At 40.1% G+C, this 13,584-nt stretch overlaps 1 protein-coding gene across 4 annotated transcripts in view; it reads left to right on the forward strand.

The window, feature by feature from the left end:
• The window catches only part of ANGPT1 (angiopoietin 1), a 224,729-nt gene that overhangs the window by 99,713 nt on the left and 111,432 nt on the right, over positions 1 to 13,584 (forward strand). For 3 of the 4 annotated variants that reach the window (XM_075920222.2, XM_075920221.2, XM_006113011.5), the window contains one exon: positions 13,376 to 13,531. The exons of the other annotated variant lie outside the window; for it this stretch is intronic. In XM_075920222.2, the coding sequence (XP_075776337.1) occupies positions 13,376 to 13,531 (156 nt within the window). The remainder of the gene's footprint in view (positions 1 to 13,375; positions 13,532 to 13,584) is intronic. 4 annotated transcript variants of the gene reach the window in all.

Genomic DNA, 13,584 nt, shown 5'->3' on the forward strand with positions numbered 1-13,584 from the left:
TAAGTTATGGCAAGAGGAAACTGCCTACCAGCTTTGGCGGACCTAGCTCTTACTGTGTAGGATAGAAGAGCTCTTGAACAAACAGACAGACTTGCTATATTGCTCACTCACAGACAAACTCTCTGAAACATATAATAGATAATGCTGCATGGCAGCCAAAATAACATATGCCCTTTGGCCTGCATATTTTACAGGCCTGTGAATTGTAAGGAAGCAAAGTTATTAGGACTAAACCTGGTAGTAAGCAGTACATTCAGTAATAAGCATTTGCAGGATCAGGCCCTAAGGTATTCAGTCTTGGTTTATGAGGAATTCATTCCAAAACAAGCCACCTTCTAAAGACTCTTTCTGCCATATATTTTGAATGTCTTTGCCAAAGAGAACTGGTTCTGTACTCTCCTGGATAAATACTGTGTGAAAGAAAACAACTGTTCTTATTTATTCAGAGTGAGATGTTAGGCATGTTGCCTCATCTACACTTAATGCCTCCCACTTCATCATATACTAGTGTTGGGTTGTACTGGCAGCCAACTATATAATCAGAGATGAGCTGTGTTTATATAATTGAGTAGTTTGGAACATTAGATGAAAAAAAATAGTTGTCCCTCTAGCAGAATTTGTAACGGTTAATATTAAACTGAAAATGTCTTTAGGCCATAAATTCATTAATAGCAAGGGAAATGTGAACATGGTTTTCTGATTTCTTTTTTTTAAACAAATGACTCCCTCATGGGACTAATCCATCACATCTGACACGGTTCTCATTTATGCTGCTCATTGATTTTAACATATTTTACTGATAAATAAATAAGTGGTTCAATATTCTAATAAAGGTATTTGAAACTGGTCTGTTTCATGTTTCATATGCTATTTGTAATAACTGCAGTTAATCATGCTTTAGAAATGGCAAGTAGTATCCCAGGGTACGTCTACACTTGCCCTCTAGTTCGAGCTAGGGATGCAAAGGTAGGCAACCGAAATTGCTAATGAAGCAGGAATTTAAATATCCCATGCTTCATTAGCATAATCTCGCCCACGCGCTATTTCGCAACTCAGCTGTTTCAAACCAGGAAGTGCGCTCCGGGCCGCGTTAGTTTGAATCAAACCCATTGGTTTGAGCTAACGTTACTCCTCATTGAATCAAGGGGTTTGATTCAAACTAACACAGCCTGGAGAGCACTTCCTGGTTCGAAACAGTTGAGTTGCGAAATAGCCCATGGGTGAGATTATGCTAATGAAGCGTGGGATATTTAAATCCCCGCTTCATTAGCAATTTTGGTCACCTCCATTTGCATTCCTAGCTCAAACTAGGGGGCAAGTGTAGACATACCCCCAGTTCGTAAGGTATTAGTACAAAAGCAAAGAAGCATTCTGGGTGCACTTTCCCCTTCCAATACAAAGTTTTACTAAGGGTGTGTCTACACAGCACCCTAAACTCAAAATAAAATAAGCAATTTGAATTATTCAAATTGCATATCTTACATCGAATCTATTTTGAAATAGCTTATTTTGAAATTTGGTGTATCTACACAGCGCCAAATTTTGAAATAACAATTTTTTGAGCCATCCCTAATCCGTCATGCAACGAGGTTTACCAGGATGGTGAAATAGCACACCAGTAATTTCAAAAAATATTTCAAAATAATGGGCAGCTGTATGGATGTGGGATTGCTATTTTGGGATCCCTCGGTATTCTAAAATAGCCATGTAGTATAGACATAACTGAATTCCACCACCACCCCCAAAAAAATGCATCATCAAACTAGTACAGAACATTATCCTGTCCCACTTCAGTGTCCTGTCTTTGGATGTGCTAGATGATTTGAAAGAAAGTGAAACTCCCATAAATTATCCAATTATTACACCATAGGGTGAACCTGGGGATCTGCTCATATCCTGAAATAAGAAGATTGATATTCCCTACTTTATCTCAGGTAGCATTACTTGAGGTGCTATTTCTATGCATATTAAACTCTGATGATTAAATAAAAAAGCAGAAAGAGCCAGATTACAGTGTCTTTATTCTCTTTGAGTAATACTATTACCCATGAATATTGACTTTAATGTAGTAACATACGGTGTAAAGTACTCATAAGTATGAGTAAAGTTATCTCTATCACACCCCAATACATTTGACCAATAACATTCTACAGCAGAAAGTTTTACCCATTAGTCTTGTGTATTATGAAAAACAGTATCCTTTTATCCATTTTAAATTGGTTGTGTTTTCAGTTAATCAGGAGTCCTTTTGTACTATATACATGACAGTAAATAAAAGCTGCTTTTTCTTTCATGGCAATTCTCCATGGCAATTTTGGGGGACAAAAAATTTTGGAGGCAAATTTACCAAATTTGTTCTTTAATCTAAAAATTATATTGTAGAAAGTTTGGTCTGAACTTTGGAGTGAAATACATGAAAAATGACTGAACAGCTATTTATCTGAGCATAAAAAATTGATTGTTTTGCATGATTTTTTCTTCCTTAGAAATTTTATTTAATTCAAACATTCTCTGGATTTAAATTAGTTCTCAATGAGGATAAGTACCTTTCAGATATTGGAAGTCATTTGTTTTAGGAATAACAAAGCAGTATGTGTTTGAAAATCACATACTGCAAATACAGCTGTGTTGATTTCAACGATTACTTATTAAAATAAGCACAAAGTTATTATGTGCATATGTGATCCCATGTACATATGAAAATACTTAGACAAATGCACTCAGTGTGTTTATTTAAATCTCACATTAGAGATAGTAATCAAACACGCACGATGAAACAGAATTCCTTTTTTGGTAACCAAATTGTAATTCTACATGAAGGCAATAGTGTAAGTGTGATTTTAAACATATTGCCAAGGATTTAGCCTGCATGAGGAACAAACACTTCTGATACTTTGAAGAAGCTAGGTTTGCAAATAATAAAGTTATAATTTTTTCCATTCAGATGTACGTTTATTTAAATCTACAGTGGCATGGACATTAAAAAAAAAGTCATGTATTTATTTAAAGATGCAGCCACAATGGGCCAAGTGTATATCATGATGGCTCCACAGAAGGTGAGGGAGTGTCATAATTTTCATTGGCCAAAGTAGTGGGTCCATTTATTATAATAGATAAGTGTTAGTTGTTCATTATCGTAGTCCATGTTCACTTTTTTAAATGTAGAAAAGTGAGGCGATTCAAAGTTATGGTTCTCTCAATAATATTTCACATTTATTAAATTATTAGAGCTAATCGCAGTACAAGAATAACGCATGGCTAGAGTACCTTAAGCATACTCTCATATTGTGAACGAATAACTTAGAGTCCAACAAGGCTCACTTTTATGGTTACCTTAATAAAGGCTTTGAACTCTGGATATATTAGTCAATAGAAATCACAAGAAAATAGGAATTTTATAGCCAAACGGGTCCCAAACCAGGAGTTTGGCTATAGTCAGAGTTACTGATTGACCTGAGTGTTTCTTTTTTTGAAATCCTAGGCAATGTTTCATAATCAACCTTTCTTTTGTAGTGCTATGTACACTGCATATACACTAACAGTCCTTTCTGAGAGTCTAATTTGCATATTAGACCATTCATGATTTAGCTCGAGCAGCTGTAAATATATTAGTTAGTTTGTATCTTCTTCTTGCATCTTAATCATCAAATGCTTTCTTCCTCACATAGACCTCTATAGAGCACCTGCAATGGAATGGAATAATAGTAGTTTGGCTTCTGCTCTGTGAATTAAGTGCACCCCTTCCAATCTGCTGCACTGCAGAGTCCATCACCATTGGTCTCTGAACCTCTTGCTCTTGATGGGATACTTTTAAAAGAAATGTATTGGAAACCTCATGGTATTTTCTTCTCTTGAGCACATGATATCTCATCTGTGCCTTTCTGACATAGGAATGACCAAGATTCCATTTATGTTTTAAACTCCTTCCATGACCATTACCATTCTACAAAAGCGTTGAGTACTTCAGCCCGTGAAATTCTATACAGCTCTAAATTTTACCTTTCATATTCTCCCATCTCACTTTTGAGGTGAGCCAGTTAATAATCATAATCATAATAAATAAAATAATGAATAACGAACATTTATGTAGTGGTTTTAACACCTGTGTCCCTAAACACTTCATTAGTATGAGAATGAGTCATTATTCCCATTTTTCACAATGACAAACTGAGTCACAGAAAAGTGGATGTCATGGTGCAGTATTTATTAATACACCTTCAGAGAAGCATTTAGTGATTGAAGGCCTATCATTAATGCTTGTTCATCGTTATACTCTCTGAAATTCTGTGTGTTGCCTGGTTAGTAGCAGTAATTTGTTACACTAACCTGCATTTTCACAGAGAGCTACTCTGTGAATGTAATATCATCTGGATGTCATAACAATCCTTACAATATAATTAATATGAGTAAACTACAATAAATAGTCCGTTGAACAAAGCAAGAGAAAATTCTCTCATTTTATTTATAAATCATCTGGCAGAAGTTACGATCATTTACTTATGTCCAAAGTTACTGTTTCAATTTTAATATTCGTATTAGTATTTGGATGGTTTCTATGAAGACTGTTCAATAAATGTTATTCAGTAAAAGTTAGATAGTCCTAATGCAAAATCCTCTGGAATGTTTATTAAACAATAATGTTGAACTTCCTGACAGTTTTATTTCTGAGAAAGTTACAGCCTTATTATGTATCCCACTGAGTAATCCCACATTGCTGAAAATTCCGATAACAATTTAGTGAGTAATACTGAAAGCAGATGCAGATGAATTATTAGAAAGAATAACCACTCTGTATACAAAGAGATATTTCAGAATATAAAAGTATAGCAAAAAGAGATGTCTGAAGACCCAGGGAAACTTAAAGATTGTAAAGTGGTAGCGTGCAATCAAGGAAATCTTAGAGAAACAAAGAATGCATAAAGTATCTTAACCTGCTAAAATGATGTTTCACTCATTTGCTATTTATGTATTTGAAGCTTAATGGAGAATCTGTATGAAAAATCATGTCAAGTTACATACACAGTTAAGTGATTCTTGAAGATTATTAAACCCCAAATGGTTGAAGCTTGTTTACTTTTCTGAATGGGATTTTTTGTGTTGCTTGATATAAATCCATTTAGATGGTTTTTTGTGTAAGCATCTCTTTAATCAGCTGCTAATTAAGAGCTGATATTTCTCCTAGTAAATAATACATAGATGGTCCAATTGAAAGTGTGCTAAGATGGCAAAAGAGCTTCAAAGGGCCTTGGATCAATCCCATAGGCTGCATCTAGACTGGCATGATTTTGCGCAAATACTTTTAATGGAAAAGTTTTTCCATTAAAAGTATTTGCGCAAGAGAGCGTCTATACTGGCACGGATGCTTTTGCGCAAAAGACAACTTAGACACTTTCTTGCGCAAGAAAACATCGATGGCCATTTTAGCCATCGGGCTTTCTTGCGCAAAAAATCAACTTGTCTGTTTACACTGGCCCTCTTGCACAAGAATACTGAGTGGGAGCGTCAGAATATTTGAGCAAGAACCACTGATTTTGTACAGTACAAAGTCAGTGTTCTTGTGCAAATACTCGCGGCCAGTCTAGACAGGCGGCAAGATTTTGCACAAAAGTGGCCGCTTTATGATGCAGCCATAGTGTTTGACCATGAATAAATCTACTCATTTCTGGTTTTATGTAATAAAAATAATGGGTTAAATACTGGCCTTTTTAAAGTCAACTGGAGTTTTGCTATTGATTTCAATGGCACCAGGATTGTAATAAATAAATGTAATCACCAAGGTAAAAGAAATGGGAAAAAGTAGAAACAGAATTAATTTAACGAAACCTTTAGAACCAATCTGATTAATTTTATGAACTAATACCACCTTTCCTAATCTTAACAAATATTTCCTGAAAATTGGGCTGATATATGTTCACAAAACTACGTTGAATTGTCTTGCATAACACATTTTTTAAAATATATTAATCTTTTTGTGATTAATTCCTGCAGTAAAGACAGCTGTATAAATGTAGTGTGTTGTTGCTGCAATAATTTACCTGACTGTAGTCAATATCGGCCCCCATATAGACCAAATTCTCCATTTCAGATATAGTACTTCATATATTTTGTAGAGACAAAGACTATTTATTCAGAAATATAAACAGTGCTGCTGCCAGCTCTTATGATTTTGTCTCTCATTGCCGTAGCTGATGTTTTTCTCAAACTCCCGTCTCCTGAAATCAGATGAATACATGAGACTCTCTGCTTTTATTAAAAAAAAAAAATCTCACCCTCAGAACATGGAGAAGCTCTTCCATCTTTTTTACTCATTAGACTGACTCCACAACAATTTTAAATGCCTAGTTCCAGCTCTGCTCTCCCAGCAGCTGTAGAAGTCTGGTCTCCCAAGTTGGCCTCTTGGAAGAAGTTGGCACAGAATGAAATTCCTGTTGTAGTAGTATCCCATTATAACCATTACTGGAGCTTCTTTGCTTTAGAGCTCATCTTTTGAGAATCCTCCCTTTCAGTCAGGAAGTGGAGACAAGGAAGGAATTTAGACATCCTATTTAAGGGCCTGATGTTTCAGATGAGTCTCATTCCAGCACCACTTTCATGTGGAATGTTTATACTATTCTCTCATGGGACAGGTTGGAGAGAAATAAATATACTGGTTAAAGAAAGAAGTAAAAGACTGGCTAAAACACAATGGCCCTGGTTCATGTGCTGCTAAGATGTATCTTCAAAAAGGTTCTGAGCATAAAGCACAGTACAGTATAATATTATCATGGCCCCATACAACTGCCTTTGGACTAGTTCAAAATCTTTAGCCATGTGTACTACAGGTTGTACCTCCTTTAACTGGGACTCTCTGGTCCGGCAACATCCATGGTCTGGCATTACCACGGATGTTCCTGAACCAGAGTTCAGGTATAAGGAGGTTGTGCTACAGGGCAGGAAGGGAACGGGAGGCTATGACTCATCCAGGAGCCCTGTATTGAGGGAAGGACAGGTGGTGCAGCAGGGAGTTCTGGCCCCTGCTTCCAGGCAGTAGCAGGGGCCAGCAGCAGCTGAAGTGCCATGGCAGCTGCAGAGCCCTGGCAGCTACAGAAGCCACAGAGTCCCGGCAGCCTCGGCAGGTGTGACAGCTGCACAGCCCTGGCAGCCATGGAGACCCAGCCACCCCGACAACTGTGGCGCCCAGTTGCCATGGAGCCTGGGCCCCAGCAACTGTAGAGACTCGGCCTCCGCATCCACGGAGCTCCAGTCTGGGGAGCCACAGCTAGTCAGGCCAGAGTGAGGCTCGGCTGGAGTCCTAGTCGGGGGAAGCATGGGCCATTTTGGCAAGGACCACCCGTCATTTGGCTAATCCCATTATTCGGGACTAGTCAGATCCCAAGGGTGCCGGACAAGGGAGTTCCAACCTGTACTTGCAAAAAAAGCCAACTCACTGTGGTAATGGACACACACACACACACACACACACACACACACACACACACACACACTGCAAGGACACAGACACACACAAATTGTGCTTTGGTTATTACCCGCTTTTGTTTTATTTCTTATCAAATTATTCACTGGGAAAACCATAAAAATTTTGACCATTGCACTCAAACACTCCATAGATACCTTAATCAAAGGGGCAACTTGGCAGCTCAGACAAACATTTTTGTGGTTTGGGATTATGAGACACTGTGTCAGACCAAGTGCTCCCAGCATTTTCCAGGCTAAAAAATCAGATCTTAATCATTCTTACTCATAAAATATTTAACCTTGAGGTAGCAGTCTTTTTCTCTAAACATGTTAAGATCAGTAGGCGATGTATGTGGACAATTGAATTGGTTGCAAATCTTTTCTGAGCTCAGCTGATGTAGCTCATCTGAATGTATTTAACAGTTATCCATCTCCTCAGGAATGTTTATAGATAAGATGAAAGCAGCCCTGCTTATTTATCACACACTGTATGTTTGACTCCTGCTCCCTACCTCAGCCTCTAAATCAACTACATCTGGTTCTTAATGCTTAGCTGTGCAGCTTACCTTTCACAATGAAACATGCTCACTGCTACGGAAGCAGGTTCAATTTGATTAAAAATGAATTACCAAGTCAAATAATTGTGACTAAGATCTGGCATCAGCTAACCATAAATATGATCAGATGATCAAAGAAAGCACTGATGGGTATAAGTGGGTTCAACTGTCATGGCTCCATTGACTCCAGTGGAGGTGCTTCTGTCTATGCCAGCTGGATCCAGGGCAATGCATCTTCATGTTACTACTGTACAGAAGTCATTAAACAAGATGGGCATGTCTACACTAGCCACCCTAGTTAGGACTAGGGTGTCTAATGTAGTCATTCGAACAGCAATGAGAAGTAACGGTAGTTCGAATTAGGAGCTTTAGTTCGAACTACCTAGCCAGTGCCACGTGTAGCCGCGGGCAGGTAGTTCGAACTACCAGGCATTTAAAAATGGTGATGTCCAGGAACATGCAAATGAAGCCCGGGATATTTAAATCCCGGGCTTTATTTGCAAGTTCAAATGACTACATTAGACACCCTAGTCCGAACTAGAGTGGCTAGTGTAGACATACCCATCTTGTTTAATGACTTCTGTACAGTAGTAACATGAAGATGCACTGCCCTGGATCCAGTTGGCATAGATAGAAGCACCTCCACTGGAGTCATTGCAGGAGGAGTAACGGTAGTTCGAATTAGGAGCTTTAGTTTGAACTACCTAGCCTGTGCCGCGTGTAGCTGCGAGCAGGTAGTTCAAACTACCAGGCATTTACAAATGGCAGCGTCTGGGAACATGCAAATGAAGCCTGGGATATTTAAATCCCGGGCTTCATTTGCAAGTTCAAATACCTACATTAGCCACCCTAGTCCAGACTAGGGTGGCTAATGTAGGCATTTGAACTTGCAAATGAAGCCCGGGATTGAAATATCCGAACGAAGGTGGCTAGTGTAGACATACCCGATGTTAGTACAACGCTTGTGTATGTCAGAAACAAAGTCAGCATTTTCTAGTGTGACACTGTCTTAGGGTACGTCTAGACTACACATTCCTGTCAACAGATAGATGTAGATTAGGCATGTTGAAATTGCTAATGAAGCAAGGATTTAAATATTCCGTGCATCATTAGCATAAATATGGCTGCCACTTTTTTTCAAAACGGAGCTTTTTAGGTAAATAAAGGCAGTCTAAATGCGGATCTGTCGAAAATAAACCCTTTTTCAACAGATCCTATATTTCTCAAAAAATGAGGTTTACAGGATCTGTCAAAAAAGGGTTTATTTTTGACAGATCCATGTCTAGACAGCAGTTTTTTTTTAAAAAAGCTCCGTTTCAAAAAAAGTAGCAACCATGTTTATGCTAATGAAACATGGAATATTTAAATCCCTGCTACATTAGCAATTTTGACCTGCCTAATCTACATCTCTCTGTCGACAGCATAGTCCCGTGTTATAGCAGGGCCAGAACCTAAGTGACTAGAGAAAAAAACCCAATCTGGCTCTCACTAAAAAGAACAAAGCAAACCAAACAACCTGTTTTGGGGGTGTCCAGTTTAGTTAGAGGGTCCTTGTTCAAACAGATTACACAACCAGCAACCACTCTGGCCAAAACCCCTTCATTCTGCACACAGACGATATCAAAGCAACAACAACAGACAATAACAATGAAGTGCTTCATGTCTTCAAAGATCCCTGCTTTGGTTCTGGTCAACAGTCCCTGCCTTTCTCTCACATTAATATGACCCAGCTCTTTTTAAAGCTGTTTTCTGCCCCAAGACTTTGAAATCCTCTGCTGGGATTTAACCAAATGAAACCACATTGCTGACAGGTCTGGGGCTTGGGAATAAGCAGCATCCCTTCCAGGAGATTTTAAGTAACATAAACATGGTTATTCATATACAGGGCTTGATTATTTCTCCCATAGTGAGCTCTGTTCAGGGTAGGGGCTATTTCAATCACAACAACCCTTGCCTGTCCACCATCAGTACAACCTAGGTTAAGTCTAAACTGCAAGCTTCTTTCAAAATAAGCTGTTCTGGAAGATATCTTCTGGAAACGTTTATTTTTAAATAGAGCATCCACACTACAGGGAAGCTTCAAAATTAGTTCGAGGCAGGCTCCCCTAATGTGGATGTGCTATCTTGATTTAGAGCCCCAGGAGGCACTGGGGAGGAATAACTTTAGAATGGCCCTGGTGAGGAGCTATTTCGACATAGAAGCAATGGAGTGTCCACACACACCCTCTTCCGAAAAATCTTTTTTGGAAGAGGCATTATTCCTCGTGGAATGAGGTTTACCAATGTTGGAAAAACCCCTTCATTATTTTGATTTTCATTTTAAATAATGGAATCGCTGTGTGGATGCTAGTGTTGTTTTTCCAGAATTACAGCTATTATTCTAGAAAAACGGGGCTTCATGTGCTGCAGCCCCCTAATCATTTTGGTTGCCCTCCACTGGACCCTCTCCAATGCGTCCACATCCTTTTTGTACTGGGGGGCCCAGACCTGGACACAATACTCCAGATGTGGCCTCACCAAAGCTGAATAAAGGGGAATAATGACATCTCTGGATCTGCTGACAATACTCCTCTTAATGCAACCTAATATGCTATTAGCCTTCTTGGCTACAAAGGCACACTGTTGACTCATCCAGCTTCTCATCCACTGTAACCCCCAGGTCCTTTTCTGCAGAACTACTACTTAACTGGTTGGTCCCCAGCTTGTAACTATGCTTGGGATTCTTCTGTCACAAGTGCAGGACTCTGCACTTGTCCTTGTTGAACCTCATCAGATTTCTTGTGGCCCAATCCTCCAATTTGTCTAAGTCACTCTGGACCCTATCTCTGCCCTCAAGCATATCTACCTCTCCCCCTAACTTAGCGTCATCCACAAACTTGCTGAGGGTGCAATCCATCCCCTCATCCAGGTCATTAATAAAGATATTGAACAAAACTGGTCCTAGTACCGAACCACTTAAGGGCTGCCAAATAAAAATGAATTTATTGTAGAGTTGTTTGCTTGTGAAATGAACACATGCTGATAATTAATACCACACTGACTGAAGACTGACGACTGCTAAAGTTAATAAGTGATTAGTAAGAGATTCATAAAGTACATGTGAACGTTATGTTTATACGTGACCAATCTAATGATTTCATTAACTGTTTCAAAGCAATTATTTGTTACGGACAATAGCGACAGAGTATTAACAGCTATTGCAGATGTGCATCTCATGTGCAACCTCCAATAGATTCATTTGTTTTTTAGAATCCATTATAATTGTATAGGTATGCAACAACATCTAACCAGATCTAAATGACAATACAAGAGGACTTTAATGCCTGGCAAGTTTCTTACCTATGCATTGAAGAAAGAACATAGTTGTTGTCCCCTCTTTGAGCTCCTTTATGTTACTTTTATGTCACTCTAGCAGTATAAAAGCACTGACATCTGGACCAGCGCCTAGCTGAGAATTCCCCTAGCATGAGGAAGTTCTCAGTTCTTAGCTCTTAAGGTAGTGTACAGTTCTAGTCTCCCAGTTCTCATTTGACCTACCATCCCTTAGGTGCTACAACTAGCTCTAAGTTCCTCTAAGGTTGAAGTAATTCACAAGGCCCACTTCTCTAATCACTTCAATGCCAATGTCTCCTATTGCCATCCTTAGCTCTTTGAAGTTCCCCCTTAAAATATGCTCCTGTCCTGAACTCCCTAAGCCCCAGTCTTTCCATCAAATATGTGTTAACAAAGCAAATGCACATGTACATTTTAAAAAAAACTCTGGAGCTAACTAACCACATGCTGGATATCACTTCTCAATTACTTTTGATAGCACCCCACTCCCCCATCTTGTTTCTATACATTGTCTATTTAGACAAGAGGTGGGCAATAATTTTTGGGGGGGCCACTCCAAGATTTTGGAAAGTGGTCAAGGGCTGCATTTTTCTGTGGAGGAAGTGTGGGGTCTAGGATGGAAGTTGGGTGCAGAAGGGCACTCGGGGGAAGGGACTGGCCTGTAGGAGATGGTATGAGGTCTGAGCGGGAGTTTGGGTGAAGGAGGGACTTGTGACCTGGGCCAGGAAGGGAGTATGAGTGCAGGAGAGGATTCTGATTTGGAGGAGGGATTCTAGAAGGGAATGCAAAGTCTGGGAGGGTATTTTGACTTGGGAGGAGGGAAAAAGTTGGTGCAGACTGCAGAGGGTTTGGTTGGTGACCTGGGGCAGGGGAATAGGGTACAGGATCTAGGAGAGTGTTTGGGTGCAGGAGAGGTTTCTGGCCTGTGGTGTGTATAGGAGGGAGCACTGGGTCTGGGAGGGAGTTGTGACGTAGGACAGGGGAGTGCAGAGAGTTTTTATGGTGACCTGGGGAGGGAGTTGAGTTGTAGGAGGGACAGGGTTCCAGAAGCAGGCTTTGGTGAAGAGACACTTACCTCAGTGTCTCCTGGCCTGCATCCCTTCAGCACCCCAAAGCAGGCTGGGCTCCCTGCTTGCTGCAGCCCCAGATCACTTTAAACTGCAGGCTCTTCTCTCCATGGAGCTCTCAGTTCTGGGAGGGGGAAGAGTCTTACACTGTCCCCATCCCCCAGGCCAATCTCTCAGCTCCTATTGGCTGGTTGTTTCCAGTGAATAGGAGCTAAGGTTTGGGCTAGGAGTGGGGAGTTTACACAAGCCTCTCCTTCCCTCCAGACCAGAAAGCCACACAGACCTCCCTTTAAACAGCAGCAGCTATTTCCTGAGGGTCCCAGCGAGGTGCTCTGCAGGCTGGATCTGGAAGCTTGGAGAGCTGGATCTGGCCGCTGGGCCATATTTTGCCCAGCCCTGATTTAGACTATGATCTTTTCAGGACAGGGACCATGCTTTATAGACCTTGATATATTTTTAATATTATGTTAACAATAATATTATTCCATGTCGTATAGCAATAAGAACTGTAGTATTAGTAGTAGTCACTGGGGGAATATGTAGCCTATTTTCAAAAAAGCTTAGAAAAAGATATGGGCTTATTCAAATTTGCATATGTTCTTTTGTCACTTTCTAAGTTCAGCGTGTGAAAGTTTGAGAGGCAAATTGCAAAAACCTACTGTTTCTATGAAGGTGAAATTGAGCCTTAAAGAACCAGCCAGTAAGGTGATTTATGGGCTCAACACAGGGATAACTGGGTGAGGTTTAGGGTCTGTGATATGAAAGAGGTCAGACTAGATGATCTAGCCATCCTTTCAAGCTCTGAAAACCAATGGCCTTATGTATGGAATGATGGCCCCCAGTGACAGATCTGAAACTTCTTGCAGTAGCATTCCTAGCTAATCATTGCTCTGTCATTAGAAGTGTGCACAATTGGTACCTATTCCTTAAAATGCCCTTGTCATTACCTTTTCTCTTCCACAGCTCGAGAACTACATTGTGGAAAATATGAAGTCGGAGATGGCCCAGATACAGCAGAGTGCGGTTCAGAACCACACAGCCACCATGCTTGAGATAGGAACCAGCCTCTTAAGTCAGACGGCAGAGCAGACGAGAAAACTCACAGATGTTGAAACCCAGGTCTGTCCCAAGGGCCATATTCTTCAAGCATTTACTGCAGAGAACCTTCTCCA

The sequence above is a fragment of the Pelodiscus sinensis genome, chromosome 2, assembly GCF_052426305.1.
Source record: "Pelodiscus sinensis isolate ZL-2025 chromosome 2, ASM5242630v1, whole genome shotgun sequence".
NCBI classification, from domain to species: domain Eukaryota; kingdom Metazoa; phylum Chordata; order Testudines; family Trionychidae; genus Pelodiscus; species Pelodiscus sinensis.